Consider the following 24,372-nt stretch of genomic DNA (forward strand, 5'->3'; position numbering starts at 1 on the left):
ATATTTCTGCACATTTTTAGAACATCAAAACATCAAAGTCTCATATCAGATTTCCACCTCGGCCTCAGCACCAAAATTGCTTGAGCTAAAGTTACAGATTCAATTCTCTGTGACTATCATCAAGATGCATTATGTCTCCCTCAACCTCTGTTCAATCTGACATAATCAAGAACACCATCCTCACCAAGTCTCACTGCTATTGTCCAACTCATTAGGAATGCCCTCATTTGGTTTCATTACCTATCACCTATCTAATTATAGCCAGCGCATATTCAGTAATGATTCCCCTTCTTGCATCTGCACCATTACCTCTAGAGTCCCTCAAGAATCTATCATTGGCCTTCTCTTCCCCATCTACACGCTGTCCCCTTCATAACATCATCCATTTACATGGGGTGAGCTTCCACCACATATTGCTGGTGACACCTAATTCTACCTCTTCACCACACATATTGACTGCTCCAGTATTTGTGTTGTCAGAATGCTTGTCTGCCATCCATTTTTGGTGAGCTGTAATTTCTTCCAGTTAAATATTGGGAAGACTAAAGCTATCATCTTCGGTCACTGCTGCAAATTCTACTTTTGCCACTCATTCTATACCCCTCATCAGGCTGAACCAAACTGTTGGCAACATAAGGATTCTACTTGACTGCATGTCTTTTCCATCAAAAGACTGTACGTCCACCTCCATTACATTTCTGACCCATGCCCCGCCCTCAACTCATCTCCTGCGGAAATTTTCATTGATGCCTTTGTTATCATCCATGCTGGCCTCCCATCTTCCACCTTCCATAAAATTCAGATCATCAAAACTGTGCTGCCCATATCCTATTCTGCTCCAAGACTTGCTCACTCTTACGGATGTACATTGGGCAGGTTCCTCCAACACCCCTAATTTAAAATTGTAATCTTTTTGATTAAATCTCTCACCATCTCTGTAGCCTCCTCTAGTCCTGATTTTTTTCCTTATAACTCTGCCTCCCTCTGACTGTAGCCTTGTGCACTCCCTGCCTCCCTTTTCCACATCATTGGTGGCTGCACTTCCAGACTCTAATCCCTATAGGCTGGAATTCCTTCCTTATCTAACCTCCCTCACCCCTACTCCTTTAAGATCCTCTTTAAAACTCACCTCATCATCAACACTTCCTAAAATCTCCTTCTTTGGCTCTGTATCTATTCTGGTCTTATTATGAAATGCTGGGGGTATTTCTCTGTTAAAAGTGTTATGTTAAGAATGTTGTTGTTGGTGTAAAACAAAAGCAGATTCAGGCATAGGCCATAACCTTCACAGACAATCAAAGTCTCAACCGTATGAAAGCAACTTTTTCTTAACTATTCAATAACCATAACTTTTAAAATGTTCCTACCATCAAATATCTCATCTCCATCTGTCATCAGTTCATCATCAGAGCAGATATTTAGAACATTCACCAACATCTCTGTCACTGAAACAAGGAAAAAGTGACATTAAAATTTCAGAACAATGCCGTGAACTAACCTTGAGCCTCATCCAGTGAGCGTTCATCGTAACTTCTCTATTGGAAAAGGTGCTAATGAGGCCAATGAAAATCAAAGAGAGAGGGAAAGAAGTTGGATGTGTCACTCCAGGCTGTTCTTGTGCATGTCTAAGTGGTTATATCAAAGTAAACCAACCCATTGTATAGTCTGGGGAATTGTGAACGGTCCAGAGAGACAAAATTAAAGAATGTAGAAGAAAAAATAAATTTCTACCACAAAGCATAAAATATCAGCATTGGCTGTTTTTTCATGTGTTGTGGACATTTAAAAAAATCTTTTTTATGCCTTCAATGAATATTAATGGCTGATTCTGAAAGCAGGGGGCCTTTACGATTTTAGCCGTGAATGCAGCATTACCCGTCTGCCACATGGCGTCCTGACCTACAGTGCCGAATGGGCTCGGAGCCCCTGCTTTGCACCACAGTTTGTCAGAACCCACGGGTTATGTTTTCACACTGAGGTGTGAGTTATATTCCTCTGTGAATGTAGCTGCAACAAAAATTCAACCCCATTTTACTTTTTATAGTAACTCAAAGTCACAACAACTGACTATATTGTGGCATCTAAAAACAGGCATGAGAAGTGTTGGCCCAAATCGTCTGGTCTCCGCATCATTGACGATCAAATGTATGACTGAAGATGCAGGTCAGGATCCTGTGGAAGTCCTGATGTACAGACCTACGTGTGATTGCCTGGGAAGTTTAAACTCTCGAGGGGCTGATTCCCCACTGCCTGGGGTCCTGCTTGCAAATGCAAGGTACTTTTATGGATAATTACCCAGGAAATGTTAGGCAGTTTAAAAGTGGTCTAACACATGGGTAACTCCACAACCAACCACCCCCCCACCCCCAATCACATCCCCTGATCACTGACTAACCCCTTGACCACCCGACTACTTCCCTCCCACCACTTAACTACCACCTCAGACTTGGCAAACCCCCCAACCACCTGACTACCACCCCTGACCATTGAGCTACCACCCCTGACCCAACTACCCACCTCACCCACCTACCCACTCACCTATTCACTCATTTATCCACTCATCCGTTCACTAACCCACATTCATTCATTAAAGACTGGGCTTTAAAATACTTCCCAGAATACAGCAGCTAGTGTTGTAAAATGGGTTGGGGGTGAGCATGTCTTTTGCGCTGATCCACTTTGCAGGTCTCTGTGTGGATTCCTGCGCTGATGGAGTTCTGGATGCTGCATTGGAGGTTTGACCTTTTTAAACATAACCAGGTAAGTGGACAGTTTTCTGTCTGATCAGCGTTGGACGCAGTGATTCCAACACTGATCAGATGATTTGGGCTATTGGCCCTGATAACAACTACAGGGTAGGAAGGGAGCAAGGGGAAGGGTTTGTGGTCAGGAAGCAAGCTTCCTTTGCAGCTATAATTGGCTTGCTTTCGTCCAGAGGGCCACTAATTGGCCATCTGATGCTTGATGGATGTGAAGTGATGGCAGGGATGGGAGGCCCCAGTTTCTGTTCTGCCTCCCCCACCCCTCCGAGAAACATAAAATCCAGCCTATGGTTTCTTTAAAAATTCACAGACAATGATACAAACATCCCCAAGCGAAAACTATCAATTTGCTTTTCTCATGTACACTTTTCTGACTTTCACTCGAATGTACATTGATACCAGAGTAAATTGTATCCAGTTGATTTATTCCAATTCAACTAACAAAAAGATTTCCGAAAAACACTGTAGTTTTCCTGATTCCAGCCTGCAATCTAAGTGGGGCATACCATTAATTGCTATATTATTATTATTTGTTTTCCAAAAACTTTCTTCCTTAATATACAGCATTGAGCAGGATCACCTAGACTGCTTCGAATCATTTTGTTTTAATGAAAACTTAACTATTCCCTTAAATTTCAGGTAGTTTTCTCTTTGAGTGTTTGAAACAAAAACCCATATCAAATTATCTTTAAGGTAAAAGGGGCATGTTTCATATTGTTTTACAAAGTTTGTGACTACAGAACCAGAGGACATAAGTTCCTTCAAACCAAGTCGGGACCAAGACAACAAATGAGAGAAAACATTTTTCCAGAGTTGATGTATTGTATAAGCTCCTACCAGATAAATGATCAAACGTACAACGCTACAGTGATTTCAATGTTGCTGAATGATTAAGACATTTTCTATAGAATGTCACTGATTACAGACTGAGTGCGATAAACGCTTAAGTTTTGCTCAAGTGTTTTTTATACTCCACTAAGAAGTGCAACATTAGAATTATCCACATGAATATCATGCAGAAGGAATAAGATTTAATGTTCCCATTTTTTTGCACTCCATTGTCAGTCATTATGGTTAAGCTCTACATTAAACTTTAATAAAATATTTTATTTATTTTCAGAAGAAACTTTTTTTAATTATGAGAAAATTGGAATTTTTATTGACAATTTCATGAAGATTTGGAAGAATGGTTACATAATTAATTTATATAATTTGGTTTCATCTAAAACAAAGTTTAATATGATAAGAATTTAAATCCATGTGACTTAACAACGAATATGATATTGGGAATTACCATTATTAACATAGCAATCTTTAAAACTGACAGACTATATTAAATTGAAACATTATAATTCTATTCACATACCTTTCTCACCAACAAATGGCAAGGACCAAGTAAAGACATCCATAAAATTTGGTAGCCAGTAAGGATGGGGAGAACAGTTGAACTGTCGAATGTTCATAACGTTGTTCTCATACTTCAATACGGCAGCTAAAATGAAGTAACGAGAGATCGTGGTAAACAGTTTGGCACACAACCAGTTACTTCTGTGAGCACCATAATAGCAACTGCAAAAATGGCCTTATACTAATTTTGGCAGGGCTAATCTTGTGGTTAATTAAGTAATGAACATTCGTATAAAATTTTTCAACAATGCCCAAAGTGTTTCAAAGTCAATGAAGACATTTTGAAGTGTAATCCTGTTCAAGTCTTTTAATTTTGTACCTCTGCCCCCTCATTTTACAAGTTAAATTGTTTACTGCTTCAATACCTTTTGTTGTTTTAAAGCTAGCATCATTTTCTCTCAGTTTACTTTCCTCCAGTAAAAATAAGTTTAGAATGACTTCTGCCAGGCTCCCATGAATTCTTTGTAACCAAAATACACTCCATTGGTGGAATGTAATAACCCCAGCAGGAGCAGGCTGGGAGGTGTGGGGTGGGGGTGGTTTCAGTTAATCAGTGGGAAGGATCACTAATGTGGGAAGACACCCTGGCCTGCCTGGCCCTGGTGAGGCTGTCCCACTTACCTCTCCTCTGAAGCCTCCACAGTTGTTCCTCGTTCCAGGCCATTTTTACTCCCAGCAGTGGTCACCATTTCTGGTGGTGTTGCTGGAACTGAAAAGCTGCCAACCATCTGGTTAGCTGGCAGTTGTTGGAGGTTGGTTTCTTCTCCTGAAGGCCCAACTGCTAGTAACTGAATTTATAGTCACCCACTGCCAGCGTTGGATTTGAACTCGTGTCACCAAGTTATTAGTCCAAGCCTCTGGATTAAGAGTACAGTAACATAACCACTATGTTACCATAGCCATTGATGCTTCATATTTATTGGATGCTTTAAGGGTATGATCAATAAATCATAACATCATCCCAAATTTGCATTAAATGCCAACACTGGCACTTGCTTAGCAATAACCTGCTCATTAACGCCCAGTTTGGGTTCTGCCAGGGCCACTCAGCTCCTGACCTCGTTACAGCCTTGGTTAAAACATGGACAAAAGAGCTGAACTCCCAAGGTGAGGTGAGAGTGACTACCCTTGACATCAAGTTCGCATTTGACAGAGTATGGCATCAAGGAGCCCTGGCAAAACTGGAGTCAATGGGAACCAGGGGGAAAACTCTCCACTGTTTGGAGTTATAGATAGCACAAAGGAAGATGGTTGTGATTGTTGGAGGTCAGTCATCTCAGCTCCAGGACAGGAGTTCCTCAGGGTAGTGTCCTGGGCCCAACCATCTTCAGCTGCTTCATCAATGACCTTCCTTCCATCATAAGGTCAGAAGCGGGGAAGTTCGCTGATGACTGCACGATGTTCAGCACCATTCGCAACTCCTCAGACACTGAAGCAGTCCATGTCCAAATGCAGTATGACCTGGACGATATCCAGGCTTGGGCTGACAAGTGGCAAGTAACATTCGCGCCACACAAGTATCAGGTGATGACCATCTCCAACAAAAGAGAATCCAACCATCGCCCCTTGATATTCAATGGCATTACCATCACTGAATCCCCCACTATCAACATACTGGGGGTTACCATTGACCAGAAACTGAACTGGACTGGCCTTATAAATACTGTGACTACAAGAGCAGGTCAGAGGTTTGGAATCCTGTGACGAGTAACTCACGTCCTGGCACCCCAAAGCCTGTCCACCATCTACAAGGCACAAGTCAGGAGTGTGATGGAATACTCCCCAATTGCCCGGATGAGTGCAGCTTCAAAAACACTCAAGAAGCTTGACACCGTCCAGGACAAAGCAGCCCACTTGATTGGCACCGACGCAAAGTAGCAGCAGCATGTAACATCTACAAGATGCACGGCAGGAATTCACCAAAGCTCCTTCAACAGCACCTTCCAAATCCATGACCACTACCATCTAGATGGACAAGGGTAGCAGTTAGATGGGAACACCACCACCTGGAAGTTCCCCTCCAAGTCATTCACCATCCGGACTTGGAAATATATCACCATTCCTTCACTGTCGCTGGGTCAAAATCCTGGAACTCCCTTCCTAACAGCACTGTGGGTGTATCTACACCACATGGACTGCAGCGGTTCAAGAAGGCAGCTCACCACCACCTTCTCAAGGACGATTAGGGATGGGCTGTAAATGCTGGCCCATTCAGCGAAGCCTACATCCCGTGAATGGATTTTTTAAAAGCCGCAAAGGCAAACTTGGGAACATCAGGGAGGGATATCCACTGCATTCCTCAGATTGCAAGGCACGATGGAGGAGTCTGTCCGCCTGCAGGCTGAGGTGATAGCGCTGGCATGCCAACGCACTGAAATCAACACTGGTAGGAAGGCAGCCGCCACGGAGACCTTGGTCCAGGATGTCCCTCCTGTACTGCTGCATGGACTGAACTCCCTCACCAACGCCATAGCTGGCCTCCAAAAGTGTTTACGCAAGAGGAGTGCGGGGCAGCCCGATCTCACTCCAGCTACCTGTTCCTCCTCAAGGAGCCAGCCTGGGGCACGTGAGCAGCCATAGGGAGGAGGACCAGCAGGTGTACACCATCCAGGTGACTCTGGGACTGCTCAGCCCATCCGAATCCCCTCTTCATGTGACCTCAGCAGCTCTGGCTCCGCAGGTAGAAGAGGGTACCACTGCCACACAGCAGGATCCTGAAAGGAGGCTGGGGCCATCCAGGTCTCGGCCCTCAAGAGGACGCCCGGCAAAGTTATCACAAACAGGGCGTCGCAGTCAGCAGGCTGCCTCCACCTCCATTGTGGATGTCCGGGGAGCACCAAGATGTAGCGGCAGGATTAGGAAAGTTAAGAAGATATAGTTGCACAGCCTGGGCGCGGGTGTTAATCACTTGTACATAATGTTCACTATTGCAAATAAACTCCCAAAAATGTCTATGGCTCCTTGTTCTGTGAGCAGGATTCATGTCATTCAGATGTGAAATCTTTCTGCACAAGATAAAGGCAGGTGTCTCAGTCCAGAGCCTTTTCCCTGTGCTTTGTGCAGTCTTCAGAACAAAGTGATGATCCGGCCTCACATTCCTTGGACGTATTAATGATGCCTGCACCTCAACGGTGCTTGTCATTGCTGCCAGAATGTCGTGGGCAGGTGTCACAGAGTTACATCATTCTCTCTGTGTGCTCTCAGCACCTTTAAGGTGGGTCTGACCCCCATCTCCTCAGCATCTGTGACCAGTAATGCTGCACTCATGAAGAGGTCAGTTGCTGAAGTAAGACAAAGGAACAGATGCTTTTAAAGTTTCATGGCTGTGGCTCCATGATATGGTCCTGATCACAGAGCGCAAGCGAGTCGTCCTCGGACAGACAGGAGTCAGGCATTCTCAGAGGTTATGTGAAGATCTATGGAGTGTCCTCACTGCATGTCATCATCATCCTCCTGCAATCGAGTGACTATTAGGGCTTCCATGCGTCTCCATGACAGGAGCATTATCACAGCGGGTATGGGCGCTGCCATGAGCCAGACTGGAGTCAAACGTTCATAGATGGTTGTAAAGGGTGTAGCAGTTGACAACGATGCACGACACCTCTTTGCACTATATTACAGGGCGCCACCAGACGGGTCCAGGCAACAGAACCTCATTTTTAGCATCCCGATGGTTTGCTCCACCAAGTTGCGAGTTGCAGCATGAGCGAATGGAAGCCCTTGCGGTTGACATAGTTGACTGCTTGTTGCAATGGAAACCTGAGTGTCACGTGACTGCAGTCGATCACACCCTGCACCTGTGGGAAACCCTAGATCTGGGCAAATTCAATCACTCTTGCATCCTGGCTCTCTTGGTCCTGGGCGAAATGCACAAAGTTGTGTGCCCTTGCAAATACGTCATCCGCGACCTCATGGATGCATTTGTGGGTGGAGGCTTGTGATATCCCACAGAGGTCACCTGTGGAACCCTGAAAGGAGCCACTGGCATAGAAATTGAGTGTTGTGGTCATTTTCATGGCCACTGGTAGCGGATGCCCTCCGTGTCCCTGTGGTGCCAAATCCTGCAATAGCTGGCAGATGTGACCGACCAGTTCCCTAGACATGTGCAATCTTTGGCGACACTGGTCATTTGCAGGAAGTCCATCAGTGTTGGTTTTTAATTTAGCATTCAACCAACAGTTTTGATTCATCTAATTCCTTTTCCTGTTCAAAATGTTTTCCACGATACTTAGACATTTAATATTTGACGTTCATCAAGTTTTAATTGAAAATCCATCTTTGTTGAATTTACTTCTACAAGTTTATCATTTAGACATCTCAAATCCTTATTCAAGTGTCCTACTTCCTGTGATAGATGCTCACTAGTTCTCACCGGTTCTCATTTTCCATTAACTAACTCATTTCTCATGTGTGACAGTTGGTTCTCTACGCTGATCAAATTTTCCTCAGTAGATCCTAGTTCCTCAAGCAACTTTTGATATTCTTTTATCTCTGATACTAACTTTTCTTAGCCCTGGGCTTATCATTCTTCCATTTCAAAATATTGTTGCTCACTGTCAATTTTAAAATACTCATATTTGGCTTTTAGGGCAGTTACATCGGCCTCTTTATTGGCTATAAGCTTCTTAAGTTTGTCCACAACAATGTTGGGGAATTTGGCAAGTTCAGCACGACTGAACAACTGCTGCAACACAGTTGCCGCCATGTCACTGTCTGTGCCTGCCAAATCATTGCCCAGTATCCCATCTACCCCTTCAACCCGGAACAACTCCGACAATAACAATTCCGTTTACTAAGTCACTTCGTAAATTAACTTTATTTAAGGGAACAGATTGATAAATCCCATGAATACACCCTATTAATACTTTCTCTTTCATCAATCCATTTGGAACACATGTATCATCAGCCACCATCAATGACTGAACTACTCCAGTATCTTTCAAAATATTAATTTGTTTATTTGTTTTCTTGGAAGAGTAAGGGAACACTTCTCCCTTTGAGACAAAACTTTATAACCTCCAGTAACTAGACTCACTTCATCAGCATTCAGGGAAGAATCCCCTTGACTATCCTGTGCCACATCCCCCATTCTAATAGGTTCTGAGGGAACATGTTTCAACTGCACCATTGCCACTATTTTGACATGCATTTCCTTTACTGGTACTGTCTTTTCTAAAGACTCCTTAAGCATCACTATTACTGCCACTGATTTACCGTTCAGCTTCCAGAAATTTGCTTTTACATGCTGCATCTTATGGCAGTGGAAGTATACTTGTTTCTTTACATCACATTATCCTCTATGCTACCTATCATCTTTCCTGACTGGAACAGCTTCTGCCTTCTCCTTAAAATCAGAATCTTTTCTATTCCTCCAGCTGCCCTGTGGGTTTACAAATGGAGATCTACTGCCTTCTAGCTGCCTATGCCATAGGATATATACCATACCCATCTGCCAGAACTGCTGCTTCCTTCATTTTAGTAACCTTTTGATCTTCCAGTTGTGATCTGATGGTTATTGGGATGCTGTTTTGAAACTCTTCCATTATTATTAGCTCTCTCACATTCTCAAAATTCTGCTCAAGATTCAGTGCCCGAAACCACCAGTCGCACAACATTTCTTTCTCCCTGGAAAATTCTACAAACATTACATTTGGGCTTTTCTTTAAAGCCTGAAATTTTAATTCATATGGGGATGAACGGGGGGAAGTTCCGGGGCGGGTGCGTATGGGCGCACTTCCGATCAGCGCCCCCGATCAGAGGCGCAGTGCCATTTTACGTGGGCGGGCCAATTAAGCGCTATGCGCTCCCTATGCGGTCAGGGGGGGAAATCCCAAAATCGAGAGTGCGGTCTTTCCCGCATGCACACAAAAGAGCGCACTCATCTCCCTGAGGCTAAGTGCTGCCTCAGGGAGATCGTCTGTAAATGTCAAAAAGACAAAAATTGAAAAATAAAATTTCCCTTACATGTCCCCTCATGTGACAATGTCACATGAGTTGGGACATGACCATAATTTTTACAAAATCTTTATCAAAATTTTTTAAAGCCTACATGAAACCTCATCCCGCCCTATAAATGAGGTTTCATGTTTTTTCTAGTTCGCGCTGGGGCTCCTAGCCTGCCTGCCAACCTTAAGTTTGGACAGGCAGGTCCTTTAATTACTTAATTGACCCTGTCAATGGCCTCAATTGGCCACTAACAGGTCGGCGGACATACATCTGATTTTGCAGCGCTCCTGCCTTTCTGAAAATTTAAATGAGACGCGGTGACGTCGGGAGTTCACCCCGACGTCACTGCGTGTCATTTAACGCATCGGCAAGCGGGCCCCGCCCCTGCTCGCCGACTCGTAAAATTCTGCCTATATGCTTTGGGAACAAGCTCATAAGCACTAAGTACCACAGTCCTATTTGTCTCATAATCTGAAGATTGTTCTTCCAAATGACTAGAATAAATACCCTTTGCTTTCTCCACCAAAATGCTCTGCAAAATAACAGTCCATGTGGCATTTGCCACTCTAGCTTTATACCCACTTTTTCAAAAGAGATATAATATCTCTCATATAAAAACAGAAAATGCTGGAAAAACTCAGCAGTTCTGGCAGCATCTGTAGAGAGAGAGAAACAGAGTTAACATTTCGAGTCCAATATGACTTTTCTTTGGAACATTGAGCCTTGGTTACTTGAGTGAGAGTGTAAGAGAAGCTATTGATTATCTGGCTTCGATTATAAGAATGGAACCTGTTGAGTGCAGTGCAACCCAGCTGGACGACAGGTGGAGAAGTGTTGAAAAAGGATGGTATGATTAACTCTGTCAAAGGCTGCAGATAGGTCAAGGTGGATGAGGATGGATCATTTGTCTTTGTCTCAGTCACAGAGGATGCCATTTGTGACATTGCGAAGATTTGTTCAATTCTGTGGCAAGGGTGGAAACTTGACTGGGGCAGTTCAAACATGAAGTTCCGGGAAAGCTGGGCATGAATTTGGGGTGCAACAACACACTCAAAGGCTTTGGACAGGAAAGGGAGGTTGGAGATGGGGCAAAGTGTTTGTAAGGATCCGTGTCAAGGGTTAGACTTTTGAGGAGCAGGGTGATGCTGGTAGATTTGAACAAGAGGGGGATGGAACCTTAGGGTAAAGAACCATTAACAATGTCAGCTAACATGGGAGCCAGGAAGTGCAGTCAGGTGGTCTGCAGCTAATGGAATAGGTTTGAGAGAGGTGGGTCTCATGGACAACGTGAGCTCAGAATTGGTATAAGGAGAGACAGGAGAGAAACTAGAGAAAGATACAAGTTCAGTGCTAGAGCAGGGGTTTACTTTAGAGGAAGTCTGCCCCTGTGCCAGGCGAGAGAAGTGGCAGAGGTAGCTGATTGGATGATCTGAATCTTGATTACAAAGAAATCCATGAAATTCTTGCATTGGTTATTAGAGGTGAGGGTGAAGGAGACAGGGAGAGGGGTTTAAGAAGACAGTTTACAGTACAGAAATGAAGAAGGATGATCCAGGAATGATGAGCAGTTTTGGCAGATGAGAGCAGGGCCCAATATTGCTTTATGGAATGCAATGGAAACTATTCAGCTAAAACATTTTTGTAAACTTGGAAAATTTCATTAATTGTTTTGTACCCAAGACACAGCTATATATACAGTTTTCTGCTGGCAAGTGATCTGAGTTTTTAAAAACAATTTTCAGGGATTTCTTTTTGGTTAAGGAAAAACGAGTGGGCATTTGAATATTATATGGTATTTCTGTAAATCTATTTCCTAATTCACTCAATATAAGTAAGAATACAGTTAGAACATATTTGAGATATGGAGCGTGGGGGATGGAGCCCAGATTCAGTCACATGGGAAAAAAATATGATTTAATAACAGCAACATTCAATATCCTAAGATCACCTCGTCTGGAGACATATAGAAGAGGACTGGATTGGAGCTCAGTGTAATAAATTAATAATTTAAATTTTAATAGAAAAATACATAGTGCAATGGAAATAGCATTAAAGGAATAAAAATGACACAAAATTGTGCCAGCTAGTGCTACTGGAGGTGTTTAAGGCTTTGATATATTGCTAGAAAATTGTATGTGTCCACACTTACAATCAATCCTCAAATGTAACTTTTTCTATAGAGTACCAAGGAATTAACTTGTTAGCAAAATTAAAACCTATGGGACTAAAGGGTGAATGGTAGCGTAGTACAAAATTGACTAAGAGACAGAAAGCAGACATTAGTAGTGAATGGTTTTTAAATTGGAGAGGAGTATACAGTGGTATTGCCTAGGGGTAGGTAACAGACTACTGCTCTTTTTGATGTATATTAATGACCTAGACTTGAATATGCAGGGCATAATTTCAAAGTCTACAGGTGACAGAAACTTTAGCAATATAGTAAACAATGAGGAGTATAGTAACAAACTTCAGGAGGACATAAACCTCCTGAAATGACACAGACACTTGGCAGATGAAAACTAATGTACAGCAGTACCAAGTGAAACATTTTGGTGGGAAGAAGAGAGGCAATATAACCTAAATGGCACATGCAGCTAGAAACTCACCTCCTGACTCCCCAAAGCCTGTCTACCATCAACAAGGCACAAGTCAGGAGTGGATGGAATACTCCCCACTTGCCTGGATGACTGCAGCTGCAACAACACTCAAGAAGCTTGACATCATCCAGGACAAGGCAGCCTGCTTGATTGACACCCCATCCACAAACATTCACTCCCCCACCACCGATGCACAGTAGCAGCAGTGTGTACCATCTACAAGATGCACCACAGGAATTCACCAAGCTCCTTAGGCAGCACCTTCGAAACCCATGACCACTACCATCTAGAGTGGCAAGGACAGCAGATGTATGGGAACATCACCACCTGGAAGTTTCCCTCCAAGCCACACACCATCCTGACTTAGAAATATATCGCCGTTCCTTCAATGCCGCTGGGTCAAAATCCTGGAACTACCTCCCTAACAGCACTGTGGGTGTACGCACACCACATGGACTGCAGCGGTTCAAGAAGGCAGCTCACCACCATGTTCTCAAGGAAAATTAGGAATGGGCAATAAATGCTGGCCTACCCACCAATGCCCACATGCCATGAATAAGAAAAGAGCAGGGGAGTGGGACTAAGTGCGTATGTGTATGAAAGAGCTGGCACAGGCAGGATGGGCTGAATGTCCTCCTTCTATTCTGTATCTCTCCATGATGTCAACTTTTTTTTAAAAAAAGTTGATTTTGAAAAATTATCTAGATCACATACTATTTTGTTTAACAATATCATAAGTATGTGGAGTTAATTTGAAAAGCAGCAGGATGATACCACTCACTAGTCAGCAGGCTTAGTAAAGGCCATTTTGAAGACCAAAAAGGCTGAAAAAGGGGGAGACTCAAACTCTCTTTTGCGAGACAGGAGGAATTCTCCTTTGGGCCCTGTAAGGAAAACCTCTGCTGGCTCAGGCTCCTCCTTACCTTCCCATCTTGTAAAACTGCCAAAATCCTCTCCCTAACACTTAGCTTTTAACATTGAGCAGCCTCTTGTTTTACTGTTTCAGGCAAGCAGCTGGTTGGTAGAATGTAAATCAGGCCTGGGAGTCAAAATTGCTCAGGATTCAAATTGGTGCTGTCAGCATCCAATGCCTCAACCCAGCCCCTGCCAATATGACACCTGCTCCCAGTTAAAATTTCTCCCCTTGCCTTCTTCACTGCTTTTTGAAAATAAGTAAATCTACGCATGCTTTGAGATTGAAGTAATGGTGGTTGTTCATGTGGACGTTGCTGGGTAATGTAGAGAAAGTATGTGTGTTTATCATTAATATGTACACTTACATATATTTTCAGTGTTACATACTCTATGTTGGCTTAATTTACGGTTGAACTCCATACCTTTGTTATTGTAAACATCAAGGTAATTTGGTGCTGAAAAGATTGTAATAAGCGATGGGAAGCCTGTAGTTTGGCTCTTCCTGTACATGCGATAGCTGAAAGGTAAATTCAAGATTATTTCACAATTACACAATATTATTTGTACATGATCCTTTATGCTTTCCCACACCTGCTAGTCATGCAATAATAAATTTATATGAAGCAAATAAAAATGTACCAACAGAGGTAATGTTTTCAATTTCAAATTGTAACCACAATGTAGTCATTTATAAACATACAACTTCTTGATAAAAAAGCATATTTTACCCTTTAATTAAATCATATTAAAATATAGTTTCATTAATCTGGATACTATCTTTTGTTTTAAGACAAAGTGTGTAGAGTACAATTACTTCAGAGTTTTATTTATTATTTTAGACTTTCAACCTTATTTGTTATTGTTTTAACCAAAATAATATGTAGTTCTGTTGCACAAAGTGGTAACAAATTCAGTTTCTCCTTCTTGAGATGCTGTAAATTACTGTGATATTTGGATTTTACTCAAATGAAATCATACAAAGTGCAAACTGGAAAGGAGGATAAATTGACAGCTTATGCTTGCAAGATATTCACTTTTTTTCACATAGCTTTTTTGTGTACACTGTAGTTTAATGCAAGAGCTTTTCATGCTGAATATAAGCAAAAGCTACTGGGCTACATTTGGTGCACACAGTATATTTTTATAAACTCATTTTATCTTATTGTAAGATAAAATACATATGCCTCAACATTTCTGATTCAGAGAGATTACAAATATCAGCTATAGCCACATTGCAGACACCAGTTTTATTGAAATTCTGGCAAATTATGACCAGGCCTAGCAATTTTGTTCGTGGGGGCATGAACAGATCTTCTGCATTCCTCATGCCAAAGTAATATGTTGGGGTGAATTTCTGGGCTACCTGTGAATGCTGCTGCAGGCTTCTCCAGTATTTTCACTGGGAGAAATGGGCATTGCCCAGAATTGAAGATCAGGAAAATCAGCGAAAATTTTTAAAACAGCATATACTGAGTTTGGAAATATTTGTAAACTTACCCTGCATCTTGTGCTTCATGAGCTCGAATAACTGATAATAAATTATTGTTCTGCAGGAACTCACAAACAGCAGGATAACTGAAAAAGAGAACATGTAGAACGATATCACTGGAAGACACCTTAACCAATAGTAACAGGAATTGGAAAACTGTGAGATGGCAATAGAAAACAGTAAGGTGCAATTTAGTTAAGTCTTGTGCCCGTGGAACAGATAAATGTCCATGAGATAATTTACTTTGGCACTGAGTTTAGGTAAATCTAGACATCTGATTAGATATTGCAGCCAAGATTTTTACAGCTTACACGAGAATGGTCCATTCGCTTAATTATGACAGATATGGATGTTTACAAATGAGAGCAGGAAATGACATGTATCCAGAATTTAAAGAGATAGGGATAATTAAATGGGAGGCTTATAATAGGGAGACAACGCTTCTGAAAATCTTTCAAAGCGGTCAAAAGGCATTTCAATCCATGAGCAACTTTTACTAACACTGAAGATTAGAAATTCAAAACGTTAAAAAATTGAAAGGGCAAGGAAACCTAAGGTGCAACATGTTTCTAAACACAGTTGAAGGAGCAGCTCAGCAACCAACAACAACAATTTGCTTACTCAGATATGAATCTAAAAGAAAGGTGCTCTATTACCTGGCTAAGAGATAGAAATAGTGATATATAGCAACTATTTGCTGCAAATTGGCACTTCTGCAAAAACTCTTATCAAACCATCTAACTTCTGACAATTGAACTTGAATTAAACATTTTTTTCTATTTTTGCCAATAAGCAAGTTGATGAAATAAACATGAGGATGGGTTGTTACAGTGGGTTCTCACACTGCCCTTTTACCTCAGCCTGTCACAGAACTACTCATAACTAAACTAACACAACGTTGGTTGAGAAATCTCATGCTATATGCTGAGAATGTTTGCTTGGAAATAATATCCCTCACAAATCACCAAAGTATGGAGAAAATATTGGAAATACTTCGAACAACTGAAATATACCTGAGTACAATAAAAAGTATGCATAGGCAGGAACATAACATTCCTCAAAGTCCTTTTAGAATGACAGGGGGACTATTTTATCAGGTGTTTATAAATAAAGGTAAAATTACCTGATTTTTTTCTTGCACTATGAATAGCAGCTTTCCTGGACACAGACAAATGATCAAATTACATTTGCCTTTAAAATATCTCTCTCCATTCATTTGTGACAGGTGTGTTAGCAGTTATCATGGTAAACTAATTTAGGGTGGAATTTTATGCCGGCGGGATTTTATGGTCCCGTTCAAATCAATGGACTTTTGAACGGCTCGCTGCATTTTACAGCCCCATCCCACCGCGACGGGGCTGTAAAATTCCGCTCTTAGTTACAAAAACACTCAAAGTTTAAGAAAGAGAGAGTAAAAGTTTTAAAAAAGCAAAGCTGCCAAATGAAGCAAGAATGAAGAACAATTGAGAAACTTTCACAAAAGGTGATGCATGGCCAGCATGTCTCAAACAGAGCCATAATCGGCACATTGTGGAGAGAGACAGAAATAACTTGCTGCACAGAGAGAGTTAGCTTTGACTGACTGTGTGACTACTGATGGAAAGGAGTAATACGCTTTTCTGTTAGTATAAACATAAAAGAAAAACATACAAAGTAGCACAGAAACCAGAAAGACTACCTATAGTGTAATTCTCAAAAACTAACGAAGGAACATTGCATTAAATTAAACTTAGCCAAATGTGTACTACTAAAATGCTGAAATGAGTTATAATTGTTGATTATGTTACAACTTGATTATGTTACAATGTTAACTTACGATTACCATGTTGTTAATCAGAAGCTCTTTGTATCTGCAGAAAACTAAATAAACAGGATGGGAAATTCAACTTTAGTGAGAGAGCCAAAATGGACAGCGGGGAATCGGCCGTCCGCTATACACTCTGCCTGATTTTCCTTTGTATTAAAGTCAATTTATTTCCTGATAGTTGGGGTAGGTCAAGAGTTACATGCTTTTCAAGCAATGCTGAACGTTATTCAAGTTACTAGAAAAATTATTTTTAATTCAGTTTGGATTGTTGTAATGTAGCATGAGTGAGCTAAATGTGGCATCATATGTTAAACTCAAATGTACATTAGCCATTCCTATACTGAAATGTAGCATTAGTTACGTGCTTATATATAAGTCTCAATCTTCATTCATAAATAGGAAACACATAAATCCAAAATATTTTATAGTACAGAATTTATAAACCTTTAATGAAAATTAAGTTTGACTTATAATGGGATTCTTTGAGCTCACATGACACCTGTGTTGCAATTTTAAAAGGCACATGTGTATAGTTATGTATTATAAACGCCTAATACATTTTTGTGCCATACATTGTGGTACATTTCTTCTAAGCAGACTGTTCAGACAAGAGAAAGACATCAGGTAGGAGACTGAAACAGGTTAGGGACATGAGCAGGAAAGGGCGGTAAAAGCTGAGAATGATGAGCATGACTCCTTTAGGATTAGAGTCAGAGAAGGGGGTGGAATGTGGTGCTTCGCAAGGATGCCAGGATGACAGAATAGTTGCTTAGTCAATAATCTGGTACTGGCAAGATTCTGCCAACTTCACCATCCCTCAGAGCAAAAGCCAAGTAATTCCCCTTGTGTTACATGATTTTCTTCTCAAAGAGGGTGAGGTATTTAAGGATGGGAAGCTTTCCCCAGTGTCCTGCCTCTCACCAGTATTGTGTACCTACAAGTCCTGCAAGAGGATAGAGTACGTAAGAGTAAATGAAGGAAGCGATTTTTAGGCTGTGCATGTAAACGATTGCTTGAAGAAAGCTGGATAGACATCATGCAAGATGGCAAGTTACAGCTTTTCTTAATTAGAGAGCATTTGCACAGTGCTGGCTCTGCAAGTTTGCTTTGAGGGTGAAGAGTGTGCCGATGGCCAGGAAGGGCAAGGAAGAAAAGGTAGAGGTGTCTTCTGTCTTACCTTGCCTGTCCTGCTGAGGATGTGGAACCTGTTGAAATAATGTTCTATAGTTTTTGGCTGCCAGTGTCACTTCCCTGCAGGTGGAATGAGTGACATTTCTTGCTGGTCTCCAAGAGGGCTTGGAAGTTTGAATAAGGCAACTACTGCATTCCTCTTCTCTGTCTTGGTGCCATATCTTTCTGCTGTAGGTGTTGCCGAAGTTGTCATACTTCTTGAAAAGTATGATAAAAATATTGATAAAACCTGCTGTGAAGTTATGTGAAAGTGAGATGAGAGAGTGAAGCATTACTCTTGTCTTGTTTAGCTGTCCTCCAGACTGCTCCTGAACAGCATTTTTAAAGGCTGCATGACTTCCCCTGCAGTTTGGCTATTTATGCCCATTTTATTCAACACATACTCCAATTATTATGCTAATAAGGACACCTAGGAAACTTCAGTTTAACTCCCTTTACAGACCACTCTGGATGCAACACTTCTTTTTAAAAAGTTGCAACAGTGGTTTACTTCATTTTGTAGTAATTTCCCCTCCCATAATTTTTCTATCAGTTAGATTAATTTTTATTCGGCTTTCCTTTCTTTCATCAAATCTGTAGTGTTCTGTACATATTCTTGTGTACAATAAAACAAACCAAATAATTTTAATTAGGTTACAAAACACTTTCAGAAAGCTATATTATCATTTAAAGCTGCATATTTTCCCTTGCAAATGTATGTCATACTTTTCAAAAGTGTAAATACTTTTGTATACAGATTGATTTTAGAATATTTTAAAGCGGTCTTAATAGAAGGTAGTCTGAACTTAGTCTGTTTAGCATAGTTTAAGTCCTAGGTATGTTTATTTTACAATCCTCTGCTACACAAGAAGCCTCCTTTGTTCTGTTTATGATTATCTCTAAACTCGATCAACAGGATTTAGGGTTTCACATCATTCCTTTTAAATATGTTTGGATCAATTCACCAATTCTGGGTGTCCATTTCCTTTTGGGGAGGCAGATAAGATAGAGCAGCATCAGTGACTTACAGGAGTCAGGTTGCCAGAACTCTTGACTTTCTGCTGATTTTGATTATCTAGCACAATTAGTAAACTTCGTCATTCATCAATTTTAGAGGAGTGGAATGATTTACAAGACTTGCATTCTGTTTCTCTGCATTTTCTTTACATTAATTAATAGTAAAAGGATCCATTGCTTAATGGGTCAGGAGCATTATTCCCCCACTTCACTTCCTTAAATTTTTAGTACTTGCAATTTTTGGACACTGTCCTTGGTGCTTATTCCAATGCTGCAATTCCTTGCAAGTGTGATGCAAAGAGAAAATAAAGCAAATCCATTCATCTAGCACCTTTCACAATCTCGGGACATGCTAAATGTGTTACAGCCAATCAAGTACTTTTGAAGTGAAGTCAACGTCATAATGTAGGTAATGTACAACCAACCAAGAAAGATGGATACATAATTTCATGATGTCACAGAAATTATTTTAGTGATGTTAAAACAGTGAGATATTCTTAGAAATTAAGGGTGGAATAGTTCCATAACTGCACTAAGTGCGGTGGCAGGAGTGAAAAACGACGTTATACCCGCCGGCTGCAATGGCGGCTTTTCACGCCATAGCATCCACCTCCTTAATTATGCAGACACTTTAAAACATGCCGCTTCACTGGCGGACGGCCTCTGAATCACTTGCCACACCATTACCTCACCATTTCCTCACTCCGGGTGCCATATCTAAAGTGCAGCTGCAAATATAGTTCTCAATGCTTCCGGCCATGGCTACTCCAGTGAAGACATGGCCCCAAAAGCCAAGAAGAATTCAGTGACCTGTCACTGGAATGCCTTTTGGAGGTCTGCCGTGATGTCCTCCACCTCTGCTCTGGCTGCAGGAGTTCCAGCAATCTCACCACTCTGGCATGGGAGGCAGTGGCAGAGGTGGTCAGTGCCAACACTACTCAGAAGAGGTTCACCATCCAGTGCAGAAAGAGGATGAATGATCTCATCCCTGCCACCAGAGTAAGGGAACCATCTTATCACTCTAAACTCACACACTTAGAGGGCCATCACATTCACTGGCATCTCACTCACTGAATTCTCAAGGGACATCACTACTCACTCTCTCACACACACCCTCACATCTCCATCTAGCCTCATCCCTTTTGGTGAGTGTGTCCTCAGCCTCACCATCTTGAGGCCACTTGCGCAGAACATCATGTGGCCTCACACACACCCTGGGATACCTCCCTTCCCCAGTACAGCCTTCACCCTGTAGCCTCTTTCCTTGCCTGAGGCCACTTCTCCCCCTTCCCCAAGCAAGCCCTAGCCCTGCAGCTTTTGCAAAGCCAACCCCGCCTTATGACTGGCCTGGTAGGTAAAGGCTTGCCCGTGAGCCCCCGCTAAAAGTGATGTGGTGCTGCCTGCGAGTGCTGCCCAAAACAAGGTAGGCAAACAAACCTTGAAGTCCTGAGTGAAGTGCAGCTCGCCAGGTGCATGTCGCTTATGTACAGTTGTGAAACACTTTGGCATACAATCACACCGATGTATCTGGATGATCCAGCGTGGGGGGATGATTCCAGTGAGCAGTTGCTTATAATGAGATGCTAAAGTATTGAAAATAGGTTCCTGATGTGCAGCGGTGGGAAATGTGGCCCAGCACTGATGGGTGAAGTGGACAAACCGGTTTCACGACAGCGTAAAACCAATTTTTGGCCTTCTTGCTATGTTGTCTGCTCACGCCGCCAAACACGCCCGCTGCCAACAGGAGCAGAAAATTCCATCCTAAGACTTGAAATTCCTCAGGGGTTCTGGTGGGAAGCTGGTCGAATCGCGAGAAAATGACTGATTGCCAGAAATCCCATGAGTTTTCAAAATGACTTTTAAGGGAAAGAATCTCTATATACCACATTACAAAGCAGATGACAGCCAGGGGACAGATTCAGGGCTGGGGACTGAGGCCCATAACTGTGGAAGATGGTACACCGAGTGAGTGCTGACGACTGCTCTCTACAAGGAATTGTGGGGACTTCCAAAGAGAGGATTTTTAAAAAAAATTCCAGAGTAGCCCTCTTACTCAGGAATCTGAGGGGAAAGTAGCTAGGGTTGGATGAAGCACGAGACAACTTCACTCAATGGGCGACAAACATCAATGCTTCCTTTGGTATGCGCCAGACAAGTATCAGAGATGCTAATAAGGCTAATAAGGTACTCCTCCCACTGGTCCTACACACCGCAGTGGGTTGATGCTGGAGTGGTATGATGGGCGCATTTCAGACATAACTGCTGTGGTTTTAGGGTTGTAATGGTTAATAATTTCATGAATATGTAAGCATTATATAGCTATAAAAGTTTTTTAGAAATACACAATTCTGCTCTAAAAAACCTTGTGTCTGTTAAATTTTTGTATCATTTTTCCCCATTATAAATCCTTATGTCCACACTTATATTGAAAACTACCTATGTAAAGTTCTTGTGCTGTTTTTGCACTGTCCCATCAGGAATAGTAATATAGATCCTCAGTTTTATGTCTCCTTAGTCCTGATCGTATACTGCAGAGAAACTTCAAGCAACTTTACTTATTTGCTTCCCACTTTGCTGTCAGTTTTGCTATTTAATTATCAATAATTTTATAAAGTCAAAGTAATAGGTAAAAAAGGACAGAATTCATGACTTTAAATTGGGTACTGAATAACATTTGCCTGTCCTGGTCCAATTATTTCATATCCTTTAATCCCACCATTTGAAGGCTAACACATGGTCTGGTGATGCCTTGGGAGATCAATTATTTATTATTTATATAATTAATTTGTAATGAACCAGAGCATGACGTTTTTTCATCTAGAATTTTGAAACTATGAAACATTTTGAAAATTTTGAAACCTTGACTCTCATGTTCAATTTGCAGTGGTCCAATGTTAGATTGAAGGGGTAAGAAAGGACAAAAATTGTAATGATTTTCTGTACGTCAACACCTTTAGATTGTTCTGTAAATATAATACACTGAATTGGCATCCAATGAAATAAGCTTAATAGTACATTATTCTTTAATATGTTGAATGCTTCTGAAATTAGGATGTGTCTGGGAACCATAGGCAATTTTCGCAAGAAATCACTGCATTTAGGTCAGCAAGCCATTTCTTTCTTGTTGATTTCAGCCTACTTTTCTTCTCATTACATCACTCTCTCTTCAATTCATCCAGTAACACATTTAGTTGTCTTTTCAATGCTGCATGTTATCTGCTTCAATGGCCTTCTCCTGTTGAAATTGATTCTTTCTGTGGTGTTCAGTTGCTATATTAAGAAATGGTTGACGCTAAAGAGGGTAGATATTGCTGAAGAGTTTTGTGTAGGATCATTACAAAGAAGCTTATAGAAGACCCATGGCAAATTCTAAAATCAACATTCTGAGCCTGTTTATCAGATATTTTATAACTTAACATAATACCAATATCAATACTACAGTGATCTAATTAATAGTGAATTCTGATCTTCAAAACTTTATGGTAAGATGTCACAATGCAGTTGATTTACAGGCTTATAGGTGCCACAATATCTCAAATGTTTAATTCAGATGTGTCAGCAAACAAATTAGCTGTTACTTTAATAGCGGCATAACTTCTCAGCTTCTTTATTCATAGGAAATGTATAATTAACTTACACACTGTTTTTGGCATTATTATCATGCACATTCAGATGCCTGCCAAGTCACACGTTACTCTCATCAATAGCATCCGACAAGGCTGAAACATCATTTCAATGGTACAGGAAGTCAAAAAGATAAATGATTTCAGGCTCAATAAACTAATAGGCAAATTTTGTTGCAGCAGGGTATCTAATGGTGTCGGCCATTGTTCAACTTGTCCCTGCATCCTTCAGCTCAAATTATTTTTTTTCAATTAAGTTGCTGAAAGTTCAAGCAGAGAGCAGTGTGACGAGGGAAACAGGGCAAACAACAGTGTATATTCCTAACCAATCAGGGACACTGGGAAATAAATAGTGGAAAGACTGTAGGGTGAATCAAAGGGGGTGAATTCAATGTCAATCAGGTACAAAAGGAGAGAAACATTGAATCAGAAAGAGAAAAAGAGGCAGAAAAGAACAGAAAGAAAACACTAACATCTTTAAAATCTCCTGGATCAATTCCCAACCTAAAGCACCGAGACTCAACAATTACAATAGCTATTTGAGGGGGCTGAGGGGTTGATTGGCATTCATTAACACTTATCAGACCAAATCTTCCATCAGATTGCCACTCCGCTTCTTTTTACTTACCTCACTCTGGAGCTGCACATTTCTTGCCCGGACTTCTGACCCTGAAATACTGAGAAATGTGCAGCATAGCTGGCCTGGGAGTCCCTTCAGTGCAGTTCAGGATCAGTGGGGGAAGTGAAGTCACACCTTCTTTTTGTGGCACGAGCTGCAGTAAACCAGTAAGTTTAAAGGTCCTAGAGACTTTGACAGGAGAGAAGGTAAGTATGTAAGGTTAATGGGTGAGGGATTAAGGTAGTCAGCAGTAGGGAGGGAGAAATTGGGTGGTCATGGAGCATGTAGTAGTAGTGGGTGCAACTGAGGGGCTGGGGAGTTAGTCGGGGTTTGGTGAGAGGGACAAGTAGTTGGGGGTCGAGGTCGTTTGGGTTCTGGAGGAGTCGGGGGCATTAGTCAGGGGTTCTGGGGGTAGTCGGGTTGTGGGGGGGTCAGGGTGGGTGGTGTTAGTCAGGAGTCGGGGAATCGGGGGTGGTAGTTGGAGGGTGAGGGGGTAGTTGGGGGCTGAAGGGGATAGTCGGGTGGTTTGCGGGGTGGGGAGGGGGTAGTCCAGTGAGGGGTCTAGGGGTCGTCATTAAGATAGTTAACCAGTAGTTAGAACTGGTTTTAATCCTTCTGATTTTTCCTGAGTAACTATTCTGCTAAGAGTGTCAGAACCATCAGAAATCTCTGACTTTAAATCGGAGTTTCTGAGAGTTCCAAATGCAGAGTAATTGCCCAATGTAAGCTGGAACTTCCCGGGCAATTCCCGTGCAATCCTTGTTTGGAGACTTCCGGGGGGAACCCTCAGCGTATATTCCAGGGTACCTCCAGGGTACGATCCTCTGGAGAGCAAAAGGTCTGGGCCATCATGTCAGTACATGGGTATTTATGGTTATAATAACTAGACTTAAATATTTGGAGCAGATTTAGTTTTTATCTACTGTGTAAATACAGCAACTTCATGACATTCAATGCATTCCAATGGTAAGGCAGAAATCTCTGGAGTTCCCCAGCATCACAGATGCAAGTTTCCAGCCA

The 24,372-nt window shown here is 41.6% G+C and overlaps 1 protein-coding gene across 3 annotated transcripts in view; it reads right to left on the reverse strand.

Moving 5' to 3' along the window:
- Positions 1-24,372, reverse strand: part of LOC144685840 (protein phosphatase 3 catalytic subunit alpha-like) — a 492,753-nt gene that overhangs the window by 47,540 nt on the left and 420,841 nt on the right. For all 3 annotated transcript variants that reach the window (XM_078550784.1, XM_078550785.1, XM_078550786.1), the window contains 4 exons: positions 15,125-15,202; positions 14,050-14,144; positions 4,129-4,254; positions 1,368-1,445 (listed from right to left, as the gene is read on the reverse strand). In XM_078550784.1, the coding sequence (XP_078406910.1) occupies positions 1,368-1,445; positions 4,129-4,254; positions 14,050-14,144; positions 15,125-15,202 (377 nt within the window). The remainder of the gene's footprint in view (positions 1-1,367; positions 1,446-4,128; positions 4,255-14,049; positions 14,145-15,124; positions 15,203-24,372) is intronic.

This window comes from Cetorhinus maximus, chromosome 10, assembly GCF_964194155.1.
Source record: "Cetorhinus maximus chromosome 10, sCetMax3.hap1.1, whole genome shotgun sequence".
NCBI lineage: Eukaryota > Metazoa > Chordata > Chondrichthyes > Lamniformes > Cetorhinidae > Cetorhinus > Cetorhinus maximus.